The sequence below is a fragment of the Pipistrellus hanaki genome (genome assembly GCF_964339955.1).
Source record: "Pipistrellus hanaki genome assembly, chromosome: 7".
Lineage (NCBI taxonomy): Eukaryota > Metazoa > Chordata > Mammalia > Chiroptera > Vespertilionidae > Pipistrellus > Pipistrellus hanaki.
Window position 1 is genome coordinate 70,063,094 of NC_140509.1, and position 25,255 is coordinate 70,088,348.

General features: G+C 37.2%; 1 protein-coding gene across 1 annotated transcript in view; it reads right to left on the reverse strand.

Annotated features, from left to right (window-relative positions):
- Window positions 1-2,175: 2,175 nt before the first annotated feature.
- ENPP3 (ectonucleotide pyrophosphatase/phosphodiesterase 3) overlaps window positions 2,176-25,255 on the reverse strand; it is a 70,060-nt gene continuing 46,980 nt past the window's right edge. Inside the window, exons 17-25 of the mRNA XM_084889582.1 lie at window positions 24,257-24,344; window positions 22,560-22,738; window positions 20,905-20,956; window positions 19,431-19,585; window positions 13,419-13,554; window positions 10,859-10,936; window positions 9,696-9,828; window positions 7,749-7,902; window positions 2,176-2,414 (exon numbers count right to left, since the gene is read on the reverse strand). Coding sequence (XP_084745708.1) covers window positions 2,244-2,414; window positions 7,749-7,902; window positions 9,696-9,828; window positions 10,859-10,936; window positions 13,419-13,554; window positions 19,431-19,585; window positions 20,905-20,956; window positions 22,560-22,738; window positions 24,257-24,344 — 1,146 coding nt within the window. The 3' untranslated portion in view covers window positions 2,176-2,243. The remainder of the gene's footprint in view (window positions 2,415-7,748; window positions 7,903-9,695; window positions 9,829-10,858; window positions 10,937-13,418; window positions 13,555-19,430; window positions 19,586-20,904; window positions 20,957-22,559; window positions 22,739-24,256; window positions 24,345-25,255) is intronic.

The following is a 25,255-nucleotide window of genomic DNA, read 5'->3' on the forward strand; positions in this document are numbered from 1 at the left end:
ACTAGCCATTGCAATTAGACAAGAGGAGGAAATAAAAGGCATCCAAATTGGAAAAGAAGAAGTAAAGTTATCCTTATTTGCAGACGACATGATATTGTATATAAAAAACCCAAAAGACTCCATTAAAAAACTAATTGGCTTAATAAATGAATTTGGCAATGTAGCAGGATACAAAATTAACACCAAGAAATCTATGGCATTTCTATACACTAACAGTGAGTTTATAGAAACAGAGACTAAAAAAGCAATTCCATTTACCATCGCACCAAAAAAATTAAGATACCTAGGAATAAACTTAACTAAGGAAGTAAAGGACCTATACGCGGAAAACTACACGACACTGAAAAAAAAAATAGAGGAAGATGTAAACAGATGGAAGAACATACCATGTTCATGGATTGGTAGAATCAACATCATCAAAATGTCCATACTTCCTAAAGCAATCTATAGGTTCAATGCACTCCCCATTAAAATACCAACGGCATATTTCACTGACCTAGAAAGAACTCTCCAAAAGTTCATTTGGAACAATAAAAGACCCCGAATAGCCACAGCAATCCTGAGAAAGAAGAGTAAAGTAGGAGGTATCTCAATACCAGACTTCAAACTGTATTACAAAGCCACTGTTCTCAAAACAGCCTGGTACTGGCACAAAAACAGACATATAGATCAATGGAATCGAATCGAGAACCCAGATATCAACCCAAATCACTATGCTCAATTAATATTTGACAAAGGAGGCACAAATATACAATGGAGTCAAGACAGTCTCTTCAATAAATGGTGTTGGGAAAATTGGACAGATACATGCAAAAGAATGAAACTAGGTCACCAACTTACACCATACACAAAAATAAACTCAAAATGGATACAGGACTTAAACATCAGATGGGAAACCATAAAAATACTAGAAGCATCCACAGGCAACAAAATCTCAGATGTATGCCAAAAGAACTTCTTCACTGATACTACCCCTAGCGCAATCGAAGCTAAAGAGAAAATAAACAAATGGGACTACATCAAAATAAAAAGCTTTTTTACAGCAAAAGATACCATCAACAAAACAACAAGAAAGCCCACCGTGTGGGAGAACATATTTGCAAATGTTACCACTGATAAAGGTTTAATCTCCAACATCTACAAACAGCTTATACAACTAAATAAAAGGAAGATGAATGATCCAATTAAAAAATGGGCAATGGACCTAAATAGAATATTTTCAAAAGAAGACAGAAGGCCAAAAGGCACATGAAAACATGCTCAAAGTCACTAATTATTCGAGAGATGCAAATCAAAACAACAAAGCGGTACCATCTCACACCTGTCAGAATGGCCAACATCAACAAATCAACAAACGACAAGTGTTGGCGAGGTTGCGGAGAAAAAGGAACCCTCGTGCACTGCTGGTGGGAGTGCAGACTGGTGCAACCACTGTGGAGAACAGTGTGGAGTTTCCTCAAAAGACTGAAAATGGAACTCCCATTCGACCCAGTAATTCCACTTCTAGGAATATATCCCAAGAAACTAGAAACACCAATCAGAAAGGATATATGCACCCCTATGTTCATAGCAGCACAATCTACAATAGCCAGAATTTGGAAACAACCGAAGTGTCCGTCAGCAGATGATTGGATCCAAAAACTTTGGTACATCTACACAATGGAATACTATGCTGCCATAAAAAAGAAGGATTTCTCATCATTTGCAGCAACCTGGATGGAATTGGAGAACATCATGCTGAGTGAAACAAGCCAATCAATGAAAGAGAAACACCACATGACCTCACTCATTTGTGGATAATAAAGAACATTATAAACTGATGAACCATAAGATAGATATAGTGACAGTATATCAACAAGTAGACTGTCAAATTACAGCGGGGAGGGGAGGAAGATCTGGGGGAGAAAATAGATCAACGAAGGACATGTATACATGCATATAAGTGCAACCAATGGACACAAAACTTTGGGGAGGGAGGGGATGTGTGGGAGGGAGGGAGGGGGTCAAAAAAAATCAATAAAATATATTTAAATAAATAAATAAATAAATAAATAAATAAATAAATAAATAAATAAAAAATAAATAAATAAAATAGTGTGACACATTTTCCAAAAGAAGTACTAGTATAAGATAAAAGAGAACAATGAAAATAATAAAATATGACTTCCAGAGGAATTAGGGAAAATAGAAACTTTAGTTTATGATTCCTCAACAGAAAAAAACAACTTTGTTTTTATGTTTAGTTAAACAATGGTTTCAAATGTGGGTAAATACGTCTTTAGCTGCAAGATTTCAGAGACAGGCTGTGCTTTTTCTTGATAGAAATCTAGCCCAGTAAGAAGTTCCACATCTCGGACCCGAGCAACATGAGCTTTCAATCTTTCTTCAATCCAATCAGCTTGCGGGTTATTTTCCTAAAAAGAAGAAACAAAAGACCATTTTCCATGGGGCATATTTTTTAATTAATAGAATGATCTCTCATTACTTAGAAGGTGTCCTTTTTCCTGTGACTTTTATTTTAATTTTTAAAAAGTTTGTGTAATTGGCCGGGACCGGTTTGGCTCAATGGATAGAGCATTGACTTGGGGACTGAAGGGCCCCGGGTTCGATTCCAGTCAAGAGCATGTACCTTGGTTGCGGGCATATCCCCAGTAGGGGGTGTGCAAAAGGCAGCTGATCGATGACTCTCTCTCATTGATGTTTCTAACTCTCTATCTCTCTCCCTTCATCTCTGTATAAAAATCAATAAAATATATTTAAAAATTTGTGTAATTGACATACAATATTCTATTAGTTTCAGTGTACAACATAATTCGATATTTGTTCCTGTGGTTCTTATTGCCTTAAATATTAATTTGATACAGCTAAATTTTGTTTATTAAAATAAAAAGAAAACCAACAGTACAAAGTATATTACGGCAAATACAGACCACCACAAAGTCATCAAGTTTAGCTATTTTATATCCACTTCAGATGTACATTTTTTAAATGAAATATTACAGATAAAGTTAAGTCCCCAATGAAGTTAATATTATAGATGAAGTTAAGTCTACTCTGAACTTATTATTTTGTAAGTCATTGTGAAGCAAGTAGGTGTGTATCAATATACAATATATATTATTAATTTATGGGTTTTCAAATTTACATAAATAATATAAGTGGTATTTGATACTTTTTAATTCAATATTATGTTTGTAATTTATTCATAGTGATATAGCTATATCTAGTTAAATCATCTGTTTTTAGCTAAGTCTTGTAATAGCACAGTTTATTTATTTCTTATCGCCATATTAATAGTATTTTGGGCATTATAAATGGTTCCCCTCATGCTCCCCAAACCATGGTGTGAAATGGGGTTTTATCCCTTTGCTATTGCAGGTAGGTATCTTTTCAGATATTTCTTGGCCATTTGACTTTAAATAGGTTTTTGTTGTTTGTTTGTTTGTTTTTTTTACTATGCGAAAGTAAGTTCAGTAATTTAGACTCATAGATTTCTAGGAAATCCCATGTTCTTTATTTATTTTCTGATATTCATATCATATTGGTAATTTTCAGTTAAAAATTTTCAAGTTAGGAAGCCTTAAAGTTTGTTTAATTAGATGAGTATGTCTTAATAACTCTCACTTGACTTTAGCACAGTGGTATACTTGTTTTTTTAAATATGCATTCTCAAAGTAGGCAGCTATTACTTGAGCCAGAGGAAGTGTAAGAGGAAAATATGTTATGTTTCTAACCATTAAAGCATTTCTCTGTGTGATTCATAATATAAGTTAAATAGGCATTATAACAATTAAAGCTCCTATTTCCAATGGGATTCTAATTCATTCTTTTTTTTCCCTGCCTTTACTATTTCACATTTCAGTAGCATTTAATATTTTTTAATTACTTTTTTGTTTGTTTGTTTGTTTGTTTGTTTGTTAATCCTCACCATAGGATATTTTCCCATTGATTTTTAGAGAGAGTAGCAGGGAGAGGGAGAGACAGAGAAATATTGATTGGTTGCCTCCTGCATACACCCCCACCAGGGCTAGGACGAGGGAACCTGTAACCAAGGTATGTGGATGTTGGGAGCCATCAGAGTTGATACAAGCAACTCCATCTTAGAAAATACAACTCCATCTTGGGAGTTAAGTTTCCAACTCCTCTTACAACTCACAGTCACCAGAGATCACGTGGTGCCCTGAGGCTTGGCCAGAAGCTAAAGATAACTTATCGCTTAACTACACATCCTGCTCTGGAAGATCCCTACAACGTCCCCTCCCTGATTCTCCCTCCCTTAGTTTGCCCCGCCTTGGAATGTCCCCACAACCTCCCCCTACAGCCTGTGTGTGTGTGTGTGTGTATATATATATATATATTGTATATTTTGCAGCTTCAACAATAAAATTCGAGGCTTGATCAGAACCCTGTCTTGCCTCCATTTCTTCGCGTCTCCTGTCCTCTATCATTCCCTTCTAGGTGCCTCCTCGCCCCCACGTTGATCTCCCGCTAGTCGGGACATGTGACCTTGACCAGAATCATATTGGGACTCTTCAATCTGTGGGCTGATGCTTTATCCACTGAGTGAAACTGGCTAGGGCAGTGACTTTTTTCTTTCTCTTTTTTTTTTTTTTTTTTTTTTAAATATATATTTTATTGATTTTGTACAGAGAGGAAGGGAGAGAGATAGAGAGTCAGAAACATCGATGAGAGAGTCATCGATCAGCTGCCTCTTGCACACCCCCTACTGGGGATATGCCCACAACCAAGGTACATGCCCTTGACCGGAATCAAACCCAGGACCCTGCAGTCCCCAAGCCGACGCTCTATCCATTGAGCCAAACCGGTCTCGGCGGGCAGTGACTTTTTTCATAAAGTTATATTAATCTTCTCTCTCCTGGCTCATTGGGTATCCATCCAACTAAATGTTTACTGAACATCTCACAGTCTGCCCTCTGTTAAAATTACAAGTAAGTGGTCTGAAAATATAACACAAAACTTTATCTTGCAGGGGTGATACTCAAGCTCTTTGAAACCAGAGAGTTCAATAGCACCAACCAATCTGAAGAGACCCAGCTATAGGCACTGCTCTAGTTGTACCAGTACATCCCAACAGAAAGCAGCCTTACACATACACACATTTTATGAGCTGTATTTAAATGCACACTTTTGATTATATATAATTTATTTATATATATTTGATTGTATGAGTGTTAGAACTGTTTCATAAATAGAAGTATTTTATATCTCCCAAATACTATTCACTTGTTAATTTTTTGAGGCAACATTAGTTTCAGTAATTTTCTCCCCTAACCACTCTCTTATACTCTCTCCTTAACCACTTATAGTCTGGTTATTGCTACTAACAAACTAACAAAACTGCTTTGTCAAAGAAGAACTAATTGAGTGTATTTTTGTTTTACATCTTTTAATTATAGATGATCACATCAAACTTCTGAAAATTCCTTCTTTTATTTCCATAACTTTAACTACTTGTTTGATGACTTACTTATTTGTGTTTGTTTCTTTTATACTAGTATTTAAAGTAGAGATTTCTTCAACCGATCTAAATTATTTCCATCATGTCTCATAACTATCTTTATAGATTTTATATTCTTATTACTATAATGCAACTTCCTCAATATTTTGGAAAATGTCCAGCTCATTAGTGATGATGTCCTACTCAATAGAGAGGACAACCTATTAATTTGAGATCACCTCTACTTTAGATGATCAAGGAAAGTATTGATCATTTGTACTCTACCTCAGAGTATAAGTAAAAAATTTTAGAAGATGGGAAATGAAAGGGCATTCTAGAGGAGAGAAGAGCATGAGCAATGATGTCAAGGTAGGGAAAGCCAAGATGCATTAAGGTAAATGTCAAGGACTTTGGTAGGTCCAGCAAGGGTCAAGAGAAGGTAAATTGTGTACAGGTTGGGAGATTTGTGTTTATTTATTCTTTTATTTGAGGTAGATAGAGATAATAAAAAACTAAATTTTAAGTAAGTTGGAAGTGGTGTACAGAGGTGAGGAGAAGGAGGTAGGACAAAAGACAATGCAGCCACTTCAGATTGATTTTCAGAAGGTGATAAGGGCCTAGACCAGGGATAGCAAATAGTTCCTTTTTTGCACACGCATTCTAATCAGTCCATAATGGCTACCTATAACCCATGTGATAAATAATCTACTCCTCATTCAGGAATAAAGGGGACCACTCTCTTTCTATCAGTCACCCACTGGGGAAGGAAGTGAAGACTAATAGATAAAACTAGATAAAACTAGATAAAACTCTGACAAGAAAAATAGGAAGCGATTCTAGACTAGACTATATCTAGTCTCTATATAGACTATATCTCCTGAGAGCATCAAGTTTGGAAACTCTTTCTCACTCTAGGACTATGAGTGACCCAATGTCAATAAAAGGCCACTTAAAACACGCAAGTTCAAATTCTATCTTCAAGGTCTTGTTAAAATGTCACCTGCCCTATCAGGAAGTATTTTTCCTTTGAAATCTTATATCAATTTGGTCAGTCCCACTGTGTGCCACTGATCTTTTCTTCTGCTTGACTAGGCTTCTAAGTGTTAGATGATGATCCCTTTTGATAGAATCATGTCTGATGTATCTGTGTGTCTCCCATAGTACATAGGATAGTGAAGGCAGTTATGTGGTGAACATCTGAAAGAACAGAGATGAATCCCAATCTGGCCTAGAATCTAAGCTTTAATTTCCAGTCTCTACCAACCTATTAGATTTTCCATGTGAATGAAACTGGACATGCCTGAACTTAATTATTCTATCTACCTGCCCAAATAGTTCTCATTCCTAATTTCCCTCTTTCTTTTTCATAATTATCTACATTTAAAATCTCTGATTCATCTTTAAGTCTCTCTTGCCTTCCCTTTGGCTCTTACATCCAATAAAAAAGCAAATCCTCTCCATTCTCCACTCCCTTCTTGAAAGATTCTTCCTAATCCCTGAGCCTGTTCAAGTTTGGCCCATCCTTCAGGGCCCAGCCCTTCTCTCACCACATTTTATGTTACCCGTATTGATCACCCCAGCCAAATGTGTTTTGAATTTGAAACACTAAATCCTTACTTGGTAATTAATTCTAACTTTGTGACACCTCTTACTTTTTAATTTGAAAAATAATTCTTCTATTATCAACTCACCCATTTACATGTCTATATTCCATTTATATTTATTTATATTTAATTTATGAGTCTCACTTACATATCAAATTTATATGTAAACTTCTTAGGGGAAGAGACAATGTATTCCTCCTTTGTGCATTCTAAAATTTTCTATTACAATAAGGAATGTTACTTGAACTAAGTTATTTTGTATATTTATATTTTTACATACGTATATTTAATTTCAGGTATTGTGTTTCAAGTTGGTGAAGCTTTTAGATTTACACATTCATTCAAGAAACATTAATCTAGTGCCAACTCTGGGACAGAACCTTCAGGTTTGTGTTCAGAATCAAAGTATTAATAAGACATCATCCCTTCCCTTATTAGTGAGTGTGAATAATGTGTAAATGCATAAAATATGCATATATAAACTCATGTTCATATAGGTAAACATGCTATTAATTACATGAAGACCAATAGTCTAAGGAAAAGCTTTTAAGTTAGATATTTTTCATACAACTCCACCCATGAAACACCTAATAGAATATATTTGTAATCAGAGCCACTTTCATGAGAGCCCAGATGAACTCTGATTGTTTCCTTAGGTCCCAGGGACTCTCGCGCTGCATACTCACAGGGCAGCTCTCCACGTTAGTAGGTTTGTGAGGGATGACGTAGGATAGGACGTCCAGCCACCTGGGGCAGGTGTCGGGGGTGTAGCTCTTATCTTTACAACTAGTCAGCACCACAAAGTAGTGTGTTGGGATAGGAACACTGTTGTTGACGAACCTAAAAACATAATTGAAAAGATTTGATGCGATACATTTACCTCTAAAGATTATAAATGCCTTGATATGTATTTTAAAGAAATGCCAAAGTAAATGACTAGGAAGCACAAAAGCGTACCATGTACTTTTTAGGTGGCAATGAGCAGAACAGAGATCTACTGACGTCCAGGCTTGGTTATTTTACCATTATGGGGAAACATCGGAATACAAAGTAAAGTAGAGATGATATCATGCCACCTGTGTGTCCCGATTTTGTTGACTTTGTGCTTCATAGTGACGTTGTCTAAAAGCAGGGGCTGAGAAAGAAGCCCGGAACAGGCTCCAACTCTAGCTATGCACTCCCACTGGATGTCTGGATTTGTTCTAATTCTCTAGCGTCCTATGACTTATTAAGTTTCCTCAACTTCATAGTGTAGACATGGGGATAAATCCATACAGCTGATGTGACATTCCTTCAGTTTCAGATAACAAACATAAAAGTGCCTTAGAAAGTTTTAAGTGCAAAATAAAGTGAAGCTAGTATGAGTCCTCTAAAAGGAATATGATTTGGTGTAGGTAGTAACATATGATTGTGACTTAGAATTTCTGCATGGACTCAGCACTACCCTGATTTTATATTCTGGCTTTTACCACTTACCAGTTGTGGAATTTACCCAAGTTATTTAATTCTCTGTGCTTCAATTTCCTCATCTCTAAATGGGGGCTAATGGAATCTAACAAAGGATATTTTGTGGACTAAATGAAATATATGTGAGTGCTCAGAAAACACCTAGCGGGTAGTAAAGTGCTATCCAACTGTCTGCAGAATTACAAAATGGTGTAACATGCAATTGATAAACACTGAAATAAGGACAAGGCAAGCAAAACACAAAAGGGCCACATACTGAGTAATCATATATGTTACTTTATCAGAAGGAATAGGTAGAAATCATTGCTTTACATACATGATCTAGGCCTTAGACAATACAATTGTTAAGTTTGGCCTTTTATTCATTTTGATAATAAAGAGAAGTAATGGATGAAAATTTTAAATCTCTCTATTCCTCTGTACTGCATTCAAAGGTAATTCTTAGCAACCTATTATGACCAGGTTTAGTACAAAAATGTAGTGAAGTATGCCAAAACCGGTTTGGTTCTGTGGTAGAGAGTCGGTCTGCAGACTGAAAGGTCCCAGGTTTGATTCCGGTCAAGGGCATGTACCTTGGTTGCGGGCACATCCCCTGTAGGGGGTGTGCAAGAGGCAACTGGTCGATGTTTCTCTCTCATCGACGTTTCTAGCTCTCTCTCTCCCTTCCTCTCTGTAAAAAAATCAATAAAATATATATATATTTTAAAATGTAGTGAAGTAGGACTAGCTTTCAACATGAAGTCTACAGCCTCTCCTGGAAGATACTTTTACGAGTCATCTACTATTGGACAATATTATGAATTATCACTACTTGTTTATTTATTTATTTATTTATTGCTGGACTGGTTCTATATTTATCAGCAATGCAGTATCTTCCCCATCTCAAGCTTTACAAAATCACATTTTTCCTTTGCCCATTAGTTTAGAATTTTTCCCAATATAAATTTTGCTAAACTTTTCCTAGACATCATTATTTCTCTGCCCATTAGTTTAAATTCTTGCCATATAAAATTTTTGCTAAATATTTAGATAGACTAGTTAAAAACAGTCAACAATGACGTGGATATGAAAATATACTATGTAATATTTAGAATACTGAGCTTTTATTTAAAATATTGAGGCTCAATTGCTTAATTAAAGAGTCCATTTGATTTCAAATTACTTACTCTGTAATTTCACTTGGATCATCAAAATGACCATCATAATTATAATCAAATACTGGTCCACTAATAACATTTACTCCATTTCTTTCCTTGGCATATTTTTGGAGAAGAACACTGTGGAAGTAATTCCATATTTCTAAAAATAAAAGAATAAGGTGTTAAAAATATCTACCTCTATTGAACATGCAAATATTTTCTATTATAAACATGTGCTTTAAATAGCATCAAGTTATGCTTCAGTGCTAATTGGGTAATTCTGCAAAATAATTCATGCAACAAAAATAAACAGCCACACCCAGCTGTGCAGCTCAGTGGTTGAAGTCCTGGTTCTTCTTCGTGTCAGGGCACATGCGTGGGTGGCAGACTCGGTCCCCAGTAGGGGGCATGCAGGAGGCAAGCTGATCAATGATTCTCTCTCATCACTGATGTTTCTATATCCCTCCTTCTTACTTCCTCTCTGAAACCAAAGTATATTAAAATAAATAAATTAACAGCCTTATTGATAAAAAGCCTTTTGTTGTGAATGTAGTACAGTTTTGAAATTACCATAAAAATATATCTCCAAATTTCTCCTCACGGCTGTTGCTTTGGAGACAGTGAATATAAAAAAAATGAAAATAAAAATAAAAATAAGTCAGAATACACATACTGCCTTCTGACTAAGGTTAAATACCTTTCATTTATTTATGGTGTCAATAAAATGTTGTTTTGTGAATGGTTCTTCACAGTTAAGTTAGGATAAAAAAAAAAAATCAAAATTCTGCCCTAGCCAGTTTGGCTTAGTGTATAGTGTTGGCCTGCAGACTGAAGGATCCCAGGTTTGATTCTGATCAAGGGCACATCCTGGGGTTGCAGGCTGGATCCCCAGTAGGGGGAATGCAGGAGGCAGGCAATCAATGATTCTCTCTCATCATTGATGTTTTTTATCTCTCTCTCCCTCTCCCTTCCTCTTTGAAATCAATAAAAATATAAAATTCTAACAAGTCACCTAAAGGTGAAGTAAGTTAAAGAGAAATTATGTCAGAGAGCTTCTTGTTCCTACATTTAAAACATTAAAATGAGATAACTCAGTATCAGGAACAAATTTCAATAAAAGATGTGTTTAGTTTGTAATGTTAAAGAACCACTTCAGTATTTTTAAATTAATAATCTAAACATATACTTACGTTGGAATGCTTCATACATAGGAACCAAATTACTTGTAATTAAGGCATCATATTGGCTATCAGGAGTTCTATTGTATGCTGCAAAACAAATGCATTGTATTAAATCTAGCTACAAGAGAAAATATGACATACTACATAATAGGCAAATTACTATTACATACTAATGTAAACCCATAGTACTAACAGAAACACTAAGTACTCTCCAATAGGGGCCATCACTAATACACACAGTTTTAGACACTTGATACCAACCTTCCAGTATTTGTGAATCTGATAGGTAGGAAAATAGAATCTTTGTAGATGCAATCAAATTAAGGGTCTCAAGATGAAATTATCCTGGATTTAGGGTGGGCTCTAAATCCAGTGACTCAAATCCTTATAAAGAGAGGAAGGTTGAGAAGAGGGGAGACGCGGGGAGAAGGCCATGTGAAGCTGGGGCAGCGATCTGAGGGATGCAACTACAAGCCCAGCAACACGGGAAGCCCCCAGAAGCTGGAAGAGGTAAAGAATTCTCTCCTCTCTCTCTTCTCTACTTCAGAGGGCGCGGGCCCTGCTGACACCTTGACTTTGGACCTCTGGCCTCCAGAACTGTGAGAGCATCCATTTCTGTTGTTTCAAGGCCACCAAGTCTCTTGCAGCAGCTCCAGGAAACTTATAGTATAATGCCAGTAGGAATGCGTAGTTATTGAACGTGCACAAAACAATAATGCGATTCTAAAAGACTCTTCCCAAATAAAATTTCCTTTAAAAGTGAGTTTTTAACTCAATGAAGACTGCCGATGACACTCTACATGGTTGGCTCTGAGGGCTCCAGCATGGTGAGCACTGGGTGTGTGCTCTGGAGCCCCACTCACTGAATGCCAGCTGAACCACCTGAGCAAAGTGCTACGTGTCTCTGTTTCATTTGTCTCATGGCACCTATCCACTGGAAGTACTTTGAGGGCTATAAAAGCTGCAAGCCTGGACATACATGTGCATTAGAATACCTTTTATATTTAAATGACCTTGGGGTATCTTAAATAAAACTGAAACAAAAGGCCAGTGGGCGGGTACCAAAAGGCAAGGAAAATTAAGTTGGTTTACTTGACGTGCTGTTCACGGTCCTCAGATCTCCTATCTGGCTCTTCTACTTTTTTAAACTAAGCCCTGAAAGTTGGGAGAGCAATATAGCATTATCACCTTTTCAGAGAGGAGAAAAAGAAAACCATAAGAATTAGCTTATTGTGGCATTTTTAACAAAATTTATAGTGGAGAGTTAGAAGAAAGTTTCATTTTATCCTTAATAAGTAGTTATAATTTCATTTCCTTGTTGAGGCAAACATATATAAGTACCAACCAACATCCCATGGCTTAACAGATACAATTTTATATGCCAATTCAAAAACATTTATTAGTAAATTGCTCAAGTCTTTTAAGGTTTATCCTAGGGTTTGCATAAATTCAGTAGCTCTGATTGTCTCTAGATATTTTAATAAAATATATCAATTTACTTATCCTAATTCTGTGCTATAAGTTTATATTGTAATGCTACTTATTGTCATTAACCCTTTTTCCTCCGACTACTAACTTTAGAATCTTGAAATTATAGATCTCTACATTGACCTCTTTGATCATGGCATCCAGAAAAATGAAGCCAGCCTTAGCCAGTTTGGCTCAGTGGACAGAGCATTGGCCTGTGGACTGAAGGATTCTGGGACTGAAGGATTTTGGCAATCAAGAGCACAAACCTAGGTTGCAAACTCAATCCCTGGCCCTGGTCAGGGTGTGTGTGGGAGGCAACCAATCCAGGTGTCTCTCCCATATCACTGTTTCTCGGTCCTTCCCCCTCTCTTTCACTTCCTCTAAGATTAAAAAAAAAAATATATCCTCGGGTGAGGATTAACAACAAGAAGAAAAATGGAGTCAAATATCTGGAGAAAACCCATTCCCAGAAGCTGAAAATCTCATTGGTGAATTAATTAAAATAACATTTCCCACTGAGCAAGGAAGAGAGGCCAGTTTTAGAAAAATCACACTGGTTTTTGCATGTTCCCAAGAGAGATGTTTTCTTACAACAACAACAACAAAACAAAACAAACAAACAAACAAACAAAAAAAACCCTTAAAGTTCATTCTGCTGCTTAATCCACAGTTTGAAATGGTTGGATATACAGCGTGAGGGAGTGAGAGGCCTGAATTCCAGCCGGATTTCTTTTCACGGGCACAGCTGCATCCTCGATGCAGCCCTTAGCTTGGGCAGCAGCCAGAAAAAATGTTTTTTCAGACGCTTGTGTCCCTCTCCAAAGAATCTTCCGTTTTAAAATTAAACTTAAACCTGCCGAACTTTCTGAACATCTGGGCCAGATTAGCGCTCATGTGTGGTTCCCGCTGCAAAATTTATTAGACTTTATTATAGCTGCTACCCTGCTTCGGGCCAGTCCCACAACCGCTGTAAGCCTGCTGGGCAGCTATTGCAGCCCAAGCAGATAGTTTCACTGGCGAGTATATGTTTAAGGCACAAGCCCACATCCAGCTGATGAGGGCTTTCTAAGCTGCTGCTCTAAAAAAGAGTTCTACTCACCAGGAGGATAGAGGAAGCCGTGGGTGATATTCATGTGTGGTAAATAGAAGGAACATTTTTGGCTCTCAGAAGGAGCAACCCTGACATCAGCCCGCAGACAGTCTGGGACAGTGGGAGGAAGAGGTGATGTGTCTCCCTGTTGAAAGAGAGAAAAGAAGAAGAAGAAAAAAAAATTACGCCCACACTTGCGGCTCACCCATCACCTTATATGGTTTGTAACTTCCCTAGAATGTTTTTCATTTAACCTTTTTCCTATTTTCTTAGTGAATCAGGTCTACGCAAGCAATGAAAATGGTTGTCTTCAGCGGTGTTTTCTTCTGTGGTTCCCTTCTGGTGAGGGACACCAGGAGGACAAATCAAATACACCTCGGAAAGGAATATTCGTGGCATAAAACCTGAATTGAGAGCGGAGGAATAATGGGAGCTGCTGCTAAAAAACAAAATCCTTCTCAGGGTCTAACTTTAGGGGGGTGCTATATATTGTACTTATAAATAAAAATTGAAAATAAAATATGAACTTTAAAAAAATACACGTTGAACTAAAGATATTATTCTTCAATTGGGCAAAAATGTCTATGTACCTAATATTAATTCACAGAAGCTATAAGTGGTCTAAACCTACTTACTTGGGGATTTCAATAAATTTTAATTACGCTTTATTCATCATGAAATAGAGAATTTTTAAAATAATTTTTCTTTGTAACTCTAATACCATACTGTATTCACTAGTAAGTATCCTATAAATGTGCTAACACCAATATTTAAGGTAATATAGTATTAAGTTATCAATATAATGATAAACCCAATCAAGATGGCTATGGCCACTGAGAGCAGGAAGGAGGCTTGGGTTTCCCCAGCAATGGAGGGAGCCAAGCTATCCCCCTGCCCTTGCCAGCCACAAGATGGCCAGCAGGGGAGGGCAGTTGGGAGGGACCTGGCCTGCAAGGGAGGTCAGTGGGGGTGATCAAGCCTGAAAGGGAGGGCAGTTAGGGGTGACCAAGCGGGCAGAGGAGATATTTGTGTTAGAGGCAATGGATTAACTCTCACCATGTATTTCACTCTCCTGGTGGCAGACACCAGAAAGCTAAAAACATTTGTTTATAGTCTTTCAAAAAAATCCATCACAGCAAACAGTTCTGAATGGCCAAGTTTCTTTGGTTGGCATAAATGGATACACAAAGTTATGGTAAAATGGGAGAACTATTGATTATTGACTGAGTTAGCCCCACAGACTGCAGAATATTGTAAGTTGATGTTTCCTATCAGACATCATTATCATTGTACTCTAGCACTTCGTATGCTTAAGTTTTATTTGAAGAAATGCACAATACATAAATGCATCCATTGATGCATTTTCCATAATGTGAGGAAAATGAAATGGCTGCCTTCAAAAGTTAAAATTATAAAAATGTTAAGGAAGGAAGTTGATTATAATTTTCCATGAGACTGCAGCTGTGAAGTTGGGCTCAAAATGTTTACTATTTTCTCCAAGTGGCATAGATTTTGGATTAAGGGAAACAGACTAGGATGGTATTGGCCAGAAAGTACTGCAAAAGGGTTACATGTTCTGTGCTAACTGAAAATCTTACATAGCAGACTTCAACTCTGAAATATAATAAGTGCATCAAGACTAAGAAAGACAGGGTGTGGCCTCCTTTACAAAGGTAAGATTATGCAACAGGCAGCCCTCTAGGAGGATGGAAAGGAGGTGAGGTCACTTCAATTCTGAGTCTTTGGGTACCTACCAACTTCCCCTTCCTTCCCCACGCGCCCCCCCCCCCCCACACACACACATGTAAACAGCTCCAATTTTGCCATCTTCTCAGAATTCCTTAAAGTTTTTTAAGCCAGGGGATAGAAAGTCAAGAAAACAATACATAGAACTTAATACTCAGGTAAAACCTGACCTCTCTCAAAATTCTTGAAGAAAAGTTGATAAGCATATACAGGAAATCTAGATGCTTCCATTTCTAATCTGGCATGGGAATCAAATTAAATTTGAACAGAGAATAAAAATATTTCTATTGAAGGTATAGACTCTCTTTACCTGTAGACTGAATGTCAAAGCTAAAAGTAATTGAAGATTAGGTAGTTGTGATCATGCCTTATGGTAGAATAATAAAACTATATACATTTTTAATTATTTTTCTGGTCATGTAATGTGATTTTTTTTTAACTGGGACAATATTTCTTATAGTTAAAAATAAAAACATTTACAATACACAATAATATCCCTCATTTTTAAAGAGACATTACATAAACATAATTGGGTCATAACTTATAATATTGGAGCTAACTAGCATTAGAAATGACAAAAAAAAGGCTTTTAAAAAACTTCAATGATATGGGAGATATATACTTTTATAGATAAAGAGAGAGAAAGGGAGTCAATTTTCAAAGTATTCTTGATTTTCTTCTCTGAAAAAGCCCTTTGATTTCACATTAAGTTTATCAAGTGTAGTCATGGGAAGTAGAGGGGGATAAAATGGTGATGGGAGGAAACTTGACTTGGATAGTAAACACACAATACAATAAACAGATGATGTATTATAGAATTGTACCCCAGAAACATATAATGTTATTAACCAATGTAACTGCAATAAATTCAATCAAAAAGGAAAGTTAAAAAATATTTATAAAGTATAGCTTCTAAATAACAATCATAATCCTTGCTCTTATTTTCAAATTTTCACGTAGTAACAGAAAAAAAACAATTCATGTCTTCCAAGTTGACCCAGAAGCAAGACCCTCATACAGTCTGACCAATCTTAATGGTTTTGAAGCATTTTAGAACCATGATTTCAAATCACAACTATTCCCCCAGAACCCTTCTGCGATAACAACAATTAGAAAAACCCACCCAAACCACAAACAAAAGTTCCATAAAACTTAAAAGGCACAAACCAATTGGGCCCAAGTTCCAAAAAGTGCTTATTTAAAGTCTGATTTTTCAAACACAGAGCTGATTTACAACATTTTTAGGTGAATCTCAAAACATCCTTGTGTGTAATTTTCTTGAGCCACAACATACTAACAGAGTAATTTCTGAATTAGAAAGCAGAAAATTGCTAGAATTCCATCCTGTCACATGTAGGGAGAAATACACAGGCAGTTCCGTGGGATCAGTGAAAGGACAGGAACTTTTGGTAACAAAGAAGCTACTTTGAAAACAATAACAAAAGAGAATTGTACTAAACTCTTAGTCTGAGTCCACTTAAAATCTCTCCGCCCTTGGTTTCCACCAAAACGCATAGAAATTCAGTAATACAAGATAGCAGGGGAATGTATTAAAGACATGAATATTCCAAACAATCCCTGATACCTGGGTTTTTTCAAATAGAGAACCGAATATGAAGACTGGCCTTGAATATACTGACCCTCTCAAAAACAGAAACAAATAGATACTATTTTAAGGAATAAATAGCTTCATAATGTCATTTCTTAGTATGTTTCACGGTATGTGTCACAGTATGCTGAAGAAAATCACAAGCAACTGAGCCTTGTGCATATTAAGAAAGGGATGCTGCCCTGACGGGGAGAAAGAAACTCTCCTTCACCTCTCTAGGTTCTTTCAGCGAGTCTAGTAATTACATCTACATCAGACAGATGAACAAGAGAAAACAACCAAATTTAATTGTATCCGTGTGGGAACCCCTCATATATGAGAGGCTCAGACACAGAAAGGGAAAAGGAGGTTGTACATTGCATTCTGAGCTAAGGATGAGGTAAGGCACGTTGGGGCTTCAGAGGGGAAGGTCATCCGCAGGATGTTAAGAGCAGATGTTCAGTCATTAGAAGTTTGCCCTGTTCTACAGATAGGTCATAAAAAGTCCTGGTGAGCCGAAGCCGGTTTGACTCAGTGGTAGAGCATCGGTCTGCGAACTGAAAGGTCCCAGGTTCGATTCTGGTCAAGGGCATGTATATTGGTTGCGGACACATCCCTGGTAGGGGGTGTGCAAGAGGCAGCTGGTCAATGTTTCTCTCTCATTGACGTTTCTAGCTCTCTATCTCTCTCCCTTCCTCTTTGTAAAAAATCAATAAAATATATTAAAAAAAAAAAAAAAGTCCTGGTGATAACTCTTAATATGGACAAGGCCCCTAATTTAAGTTCTTTAAGGGAGAGCTAAACGTTTCTCATGAGCTTGCAGGGTCTCTCTTGTCTTCACATAAAAATAATTCAGATGCCAACGTAGTATATCTCAGGAAGGCCTGTCCTAAACCCCTTCACCATTAACCACACATATGAACTTAGGTAACTGCAAAATATTTGCCCACATTGGGAATCAACATCAGTGCTCTTCTACCACTGACCACAATTAAGCCATTGTCAGCAGCACAGATGGCGTCCAGAACACACAATCCTCTAATTAGTAATGGAACGCCATGCTTATTTTTTCCCAAAAACCTTGAATTGGAACAAGAGTAAATAAATCAGATACAACCAAACACTTCCCTTCCATAAAAGAAGTAGAACATCTGTACCCTTAGTAAGAATAGTAATGGGTTAAAGTTTGTCAACAGAATCCTTGGATTAAAATACTTTTCTCTATAAAAACAGGTTCCTGGTTATTTCTTTACCCTTCTGTTTAAAAGCACTGCTTTGTCTTTAAGTCTTTAAAAATACTGGCTGGGATTTACTCATCCAATGCATTTATTTCTTAAACATTTACTGGGTCAACTCCAATGTGCTGGGGATATCCTATATAATAAAAGCCTCATACGCAAATCGACTGAATAGCAGAACAGCTGGTGCAATGACTGGTCACTAAGACACACACTGACCAAAGGGGGCAGACACTCAATGCAAGAGCTGTCCCCAACCCACAGGGCCCAGGCCAGCCATGGCAGGTCCAGCGGGCCCCTTCCACCCCCCAATCATTCTGCCAGTCGCCCTGCAGAGGGAGGTCATCAGCAGTGGTGTGGTGGGGGGCAGGGCTGGCTGGTGAGTGGGCAGCAGTGGGGGGCGGGGCTGGCCAGCAAGCAATGCAAGGCCGCCCAAGGTAGGTGCCAGCAGAGGGTCCCCCAATGGCCCCACAGGTTGGCCCTGATTGCCTAGGGACCTTATCTGTGCATGAATTTTGTGCACCAGGCCTCTAGTATTAAATAAAACTACCCCTGCTCTGAAGAATTGTTTCAACTGATTTTTGGCAGACTTTGACTTTTGCTTTAATTTAAATGTCTGATTGCTAATGAGGTTCACTTTCTTGTCTCATATCCTTTGCTCACTTATTAACTAAGATACTTACCATTCTCTTGTTTATTGGTAGAAATTTGTTTGCTATTCTAGAACCTACTTATTATTCTGGATCCTCATATTGTTTCTTATATGCAGTGCAAATATTGTATATTGTCACCTCCTTAACCTTGTCTTTTTGTAACACATTAATATAGTCAAATTAATCCATTAATCCATTAATCCAGTACTAGAGTGCTAGATCCTTCAGGGAAGAATCACCTCTTATTCACACTATATTACTTGTAGTACACAGCAGATAGCAGAGTATCTGTTAAAAAATCAAATAAATACAAAGGTTTTTATAATCTAGTTACCATCCCTTCTAGGTACACCAGCCATATACAGGGTGGGGAAAAGTAGGTTTATAGTTTCGAGCATGCAAAACACAGTTTATCCTTGTATTATTATTATTTGTTAATTGTTGCATTATTTTCCATACAAACAAATACAAACCTACTTTTGCTCCACTCTGTACTTAGAATACATGAAATGAATAGTGTGTCTCTGTACTTCCTGTTGCTTCTCTTTGAAATCTTTTCTACCTGCCTTACCAATTGGCTACTTGGTTTGTAAACAATTTATCCAGTCAAAGCACACTGTGTTCCTTTTTTGCACCCACACATGACCTATAAATACCTTTACACAATACCTGGGGCATTTTCTTACAAAACACAGGCCAATAAGATCTCTGTCAAAAATCAAATTTTAAGCCTTAAGACACTAGTGAACTACAATTTTCCCCCAGCTTGGGTGGATCAAGGGACACAGGAACTCACTGGTTTTGGAATTGTATATGAGCTCCACATGGGCATTCTGGTAGCTTTTCCAAATCCACTGACATACTCCCTGTGATAAAGGAGACAGTGTTCCTTGTTCTTCTGCAGAACCTTGGGCCTCCCATAGGGCAAGTTTAGTTTCTTTGTCGCTGTTACTAAAATAAAAACAAAATAAAAATGTTTGTGAAATTAGCAAATAGCTTCTTTCTATGCATAATAATTACCATTCTCAGATGACTTACTATGTGCCAGGTACTCTAATAGATATTTTACATCTTTAACCTCTTTTTTGAAATCTTTTTTTTACATCATTAACCTTTTTTTGAAAATATTTTACATCTTTAACCTCTTTTTTGAAAATGTTTTTTATATCATTAACCTCTTTTTTGAAAATATTTTACATCTTTAACTTCTTTTTTGAAAATGCTTTTATTCATTTTTAGAGAGAGAGGAAGGGAGAGGCATAGAGAGATAGAAACATTGATGAGAGAGAAACATCATTGATTGGCTGCCTCCTGCATGCATACCCCCTACTTGGGATCCAGTTCACAACCCAGGCACGTGCCCTGACTGGGAATCAGACCAGTGACCTTTTGGTTCAAGAGTCTACGCCCAACCACTGAACCACACCAGCTGAGCTTTAATCTCTTTTAATATTTATGAGAACCCTATGAGGCATTATTATTCTACTCTACAGATTACAAAACTAAGATTTAGATATGTAACTTAGCCACACAGCTAATAGCTCACAGGACATACTTAAAGAGATAAAAACCTTAAAATCAAAGTACAAAGTTTATGACAAAGAAGATCTATTTTAATAATTGTCATAGGAAAGATATTGGAATTGTATAATAGGTATACCCTAATGTATTTATTTTTTCTTATTTGCTATTATAATTTAAAATTATATCAATTGTTGATATTTTAAAAACCTATGGGGTATTTGTACTGTGAAATAACACTCAACAGACTATAGGATTATCAAACAACTAGCATACTTACTGAACTCTTACTGTGTCCCAGGCACTATTCTAAGAGCACACATATATTAACCTATTTAATCTTCAAAACAACTCTGTAAAGTAGGTATCTCCATGTTATAATTGATGAAACTGGCCTAGCAAGTTTAATACAAGAACTCTTAAAAAGATATTAGGTAATAATAACACTGCTGTAGGCCAGGCACCGTTCTAAATTCTTTCCATGCATTAACTCTTTTACTAAAACTACATGAGGTGGATACCATTGTTATGGATGAGGAGACGGAGGCACAGGGAGGTTACATGATTTGGCCCAGGTTGCTATTGTTATTAGTTCTGGGTTTGTTGGTTTGTTTTTCCTCTTTACATTGGCAATAAAATCTTTATGAACAGAAGTCCCAGTGAGCTTATTTTGAAGAATTCCAAAAAGGTAATATTGTATTCTGTGAAGTCAAACTACCAAAGACTTAACTTGCATTCTATTGACTTACCTGCTTCTTGATTGAGATTTAGCCTTTGATTCACCCGTTCTACATCAGCATTCTGCAAGATAATGTGGGAGGGGGGAAAGTCAGTCAAGAAAGTAACACACATTTTAGAAGGTGATCAACATTCTTTCTGCAGGAATCACACAAATGCTTTACTATTGAACAAAGAAGCCGAACTAATTTGAATTTAAAGTCCAATTCTGCCACTTACTCAGAAATATAGTACTGCTCCTTGGAACACCTTCATGTGGGAGTTTGAATAGCAAAGAGCTCTACAAAGAACTTGGCCTTGCAGTTAGGTAGACCAAACTGCTGTGACCTTAGACCATTTATCTAACTTCTCTGAGCCTTCTATCTTTAAAATGGGGGCTAAAGTGTCTGCTTTGTAATGTTTTATGATCATTATTGTTTTAAGTGGCAATTCCATTGAGGTTATCTGAAGTAGTCAGTAAAAAGCCCACACTTGTATTCTGATCTTTGCTGTGTGTTTGCTTTTTATTGAGAAGCTTGGCTGGATTGTTGGTCCTTGAAGCCTCTTTTTATTGGTCATTTGTATATTTATTTATGTATGTGGTATAATATTATTTTGAGGATTGGAGAATGTAAAGTCTTTGCTGACTCCTGGCTATAAACTCTTACCTGAGGCAGCAGGTGGTTTATTTAGCTCTATGAGCACTTTTTGAACTTGGCCCTTTGACATTCGTTTTAGCTTCACAGTCTCCTAATAACTGGGCTCCCATTCCATTCTGAAATCTGAGCCCCATCCCTGGGTTCTAATTCTCACAGATAGGCTGGGTCCTTGCATTTTATCCGCCTGTACTGACTCCGAGCAGTTGTGGGGCCATTCCTTGAACTGGAATCTCCCTTTGCTAAAAGTCTCCTGGGATCTAAAGTGTTGCCCCTGAACTCAGCAAGTCACCCAGCCCACCAAAATGAAATTCCCAGTACTGTTTGTCAGCCAGCCTCCAAGTAATGCCTGAAGGACAGCTTTCACTGTTACCTCCCGTTTTGAATGCTAGGCTTTTGGCTGAGTAGACCCCATAGCACCTACCCCAGCTCACAATCCCTGCACCCTCCCTGCTAATTCTGCTCTGCTTAACCATCCAGGGCCATCTGATTCTTTTTTTTTTTTTTTTAATATACTTTATTGATTTTTTACAGAGAGGAAGGAGTGAGGGATAGAGAGTTAGAAACATTGATGAGAGAGAGAGACATCAACCAGCTGCCTCTTGCACACCCCTTACCGGGGATGTGCCTGCAACCAAGGTACATGCCCTTGACCAGAATTGAACCTGGGACCTTTCAGTCCGCAGGCCTATCCACTGAGCCAAACCGGTTTCGGCGGCCATCTGATACTTACAATGTAAGAAGAGAGATGGTTTAGGAGGGAAATCAAGAGAGCTTCTAGATTCTACTGTTTAAAATGGGTTAGGGACAGTTAGTTCACAAGGGAATTCACGATTTCCAAATAGTGCTTTTCCAGTTTACAGAGCAAATTCACGTACTTAATCTTGAGTACTATCTCTTATTTCCAGATGAACGCACATAGATTTATCTAGTAAATACCCAGGCTAGAAGAACAGCTGGCTGACAGCTCCGCTGCTCATAGATTAGTTTGCCCCCTTTACATTCTTACAGATAAGTAAGTTGTTACTTACGCTTGACAGTGCTGCGCATGTACAACCTAGAGTGTCTGTGGGCAGTGGAGCAGTAAAGCCACAAACTGACAACCTGGACACCTCTTCTGCATGGGTTGGCTCATAAAAAGGCGCCTTCAGGAGATGGTTTAAACTGCCGTGGGTACCGTTGTTTGGTGCTGGTTGAATGTGTAGAAGATCTGTTTTGAAAAAAGGAGTTCAAAGTAGATTTAAGTTGGAAGGCAACATCTGTGTGGGAGACGGAAGAACACAAACACCCACTGTTGGCTTCCTTTAATAAATTCTGCTGTGGTGCAGTTGCAAGCTGCCTATGCCGTTCGGGTTCCTGACTTTCTTCTCCCAGAGTTTCCGTGGTTTAGCATTTCTATCTAGAGAATAGGAACGGTTACTGTGGATGGGCTGCGGGAACTTTCCAGAATGTTTTCGTTTCTCCAAGGAAAAGCATCCCTGCTACAAGGATCACTTTGTTCCTTTAAGCATATCCTGGTTTTCTAGCACAGAAATCTATACTTTGGGAAAAACAAGTTTAAAGAAGTTAAGTAATTTTACTTCTAGTATACTTACTTAATTCTGTGAAGATTCTCTAATGACAGGTACTTTTTTAAAGTTAAACTAATGAGTTTTGCTTAATATTTGGAGAACTTTCTCTAATTTTTCCTATACAAGCAACATACACAAATTATGTTTACAAGCATCGCGTTAAAGTGGCTCCTGCTGAGAACAACCGAACAAATCTCACCGGACGCTCCCCAGGCAGGGCCAGCAGCCCTGACCACAGTCAGCGTGGGACCCAAAATTTAAATCATTAAGGCAACGACACGTTATTGTTAAATGGACATGTTTTGGTTTTTAAGTCAGATTCAATTACCATAGGCCTTGGTAAGATTAAGGATGGCATAGTGTCGTCCAGCAGGCGTGGCTCAGTGGTTGAGCATCCACCAATGAACAAGGAAGTCATGGTTTGATTCCCAGTCAGTGCACATGCCAGTCCCAGCCCCAGTCCCCACTGTGGGGCGTGCATGCAGCTGATCAATGATTCTCTCTCATCATTGATGTTTCTACTCTCTCTCTCTCTCTCTCTCTCTCTCTCTCTCTCTCTCTCTCTCTCCCTTCCTCTCTGAAATCAATAAAAATATGTATTTTTTTTAAAAAAAGAATGGCATTGTGACCATATTTATTTCTGATTTCTTAAAGCTAACTTACTTACTGCCTTGCCTTCATAAATATTTTGTTAATACAACGATCTGAGGTAAGCATGTAATCAGCAATGTAGGTTAAATTCCCTAAAACTAATTATAAGTGTCTATCCAAAATAGGACTTTCTTACTTTCCTTTTATGTCAGAAACATTCTCTTTATAATTGTAAGAGAATACTTATGTCTCTAAGTGTATTTTTCCTGCTTTGAAAAGTTGAGTCATTTTATTCATCTATAATAAGTTTTATTCAATTTTCATCTAGTGCCTAACACAAAAGCTGGTCTGAGATCTAATGTTTAGCATTACAAGAAAAAAGAAAAAAAAAAGAATTCACTTATAGGATGAATAATTCTGAATAATAAATAATTCTTTCTCATTTTTCCTCCTTTCTGTCTATAGAGTGCACAGCCTCCACCTCTGGGATTCAATTTAGCACAATTTCAAAATACATTTTAAATTATAGCCACATTTTTCTGTTGAATTTATGTAGCTGTACTTACCACACATTAGGTTATAGACTTCAATATTGTCAAATGGCTCAACTTCAATCTTCTCTTTAAAACTGGGTCCATGTGCCAAAAAGATAGCCTGGGTGGTAATAATTCAATTATTACTAGATGCAATTTAAACTCAAAAACAGATGTTGGAAGTTACAAAATTGTCTTTTTGTGACAGCTCTCCTGCTTGTATTAACACCTCCATAAGGTTTTTTTTTTTTTCAGATTTAAAAATTACTTTTATATTATTTCCACCTGGAAGTTGTTCAACCCCAATAAAATATAATCCATACTATGTAAACTTTTTCTAAAGCTACCTACTTCCACAGCACCTCATATGTCAACAGACCAGGAGGCTATAAGCAACATTGGACAACCAAAGCCAGCCCAATCCTACATCTGGACAATATAAATTAGAAATTCATCATATGACATTAAATACTCTTTTCATATTCCTTTCCTATCATTGCTCAAATATGTTAATACTTAACAAAAATGTTGAAGTTCCTGAGGATTACATTTTTGCACAACTTGTACTAATCCATTGATTTCTCAAATATCTATCCCTTTTATTATTAGAGTGAAATGATCTATTTTTTTATTTAAGTAATGTTAACTTCATTATTTATAACAAACCTAATTGCTTTAGACTGCAAGTAATTAGAAGAACGTAGCAAGCATACATAAACGCCTTTTTTTTCTGGTCACAGGAATCTATATAATTTTCTAAGTTAATCAGCAGAGAATTGGAAGTATAGATTTTTCTTGAAGTAATTAACTTTATTCATCAAATAGTGCCCTAATTAATAGAGAAGCGCTCTGTCTCCAGAGGTTTTAAAAAATATTTACCAAAACATATAACTCATTATGACAATGTGAAGAGGCAGTAGATTCATAAAGAGCCTAACACATTTTTCTCTGTTTGGAAAGGAGGCTAGAAGTGTGTGTGTGTGTGTGTGTGTGTGTGTGTGTGTGTGTGTGTGAGAGAGAGAGAGAGAGAGA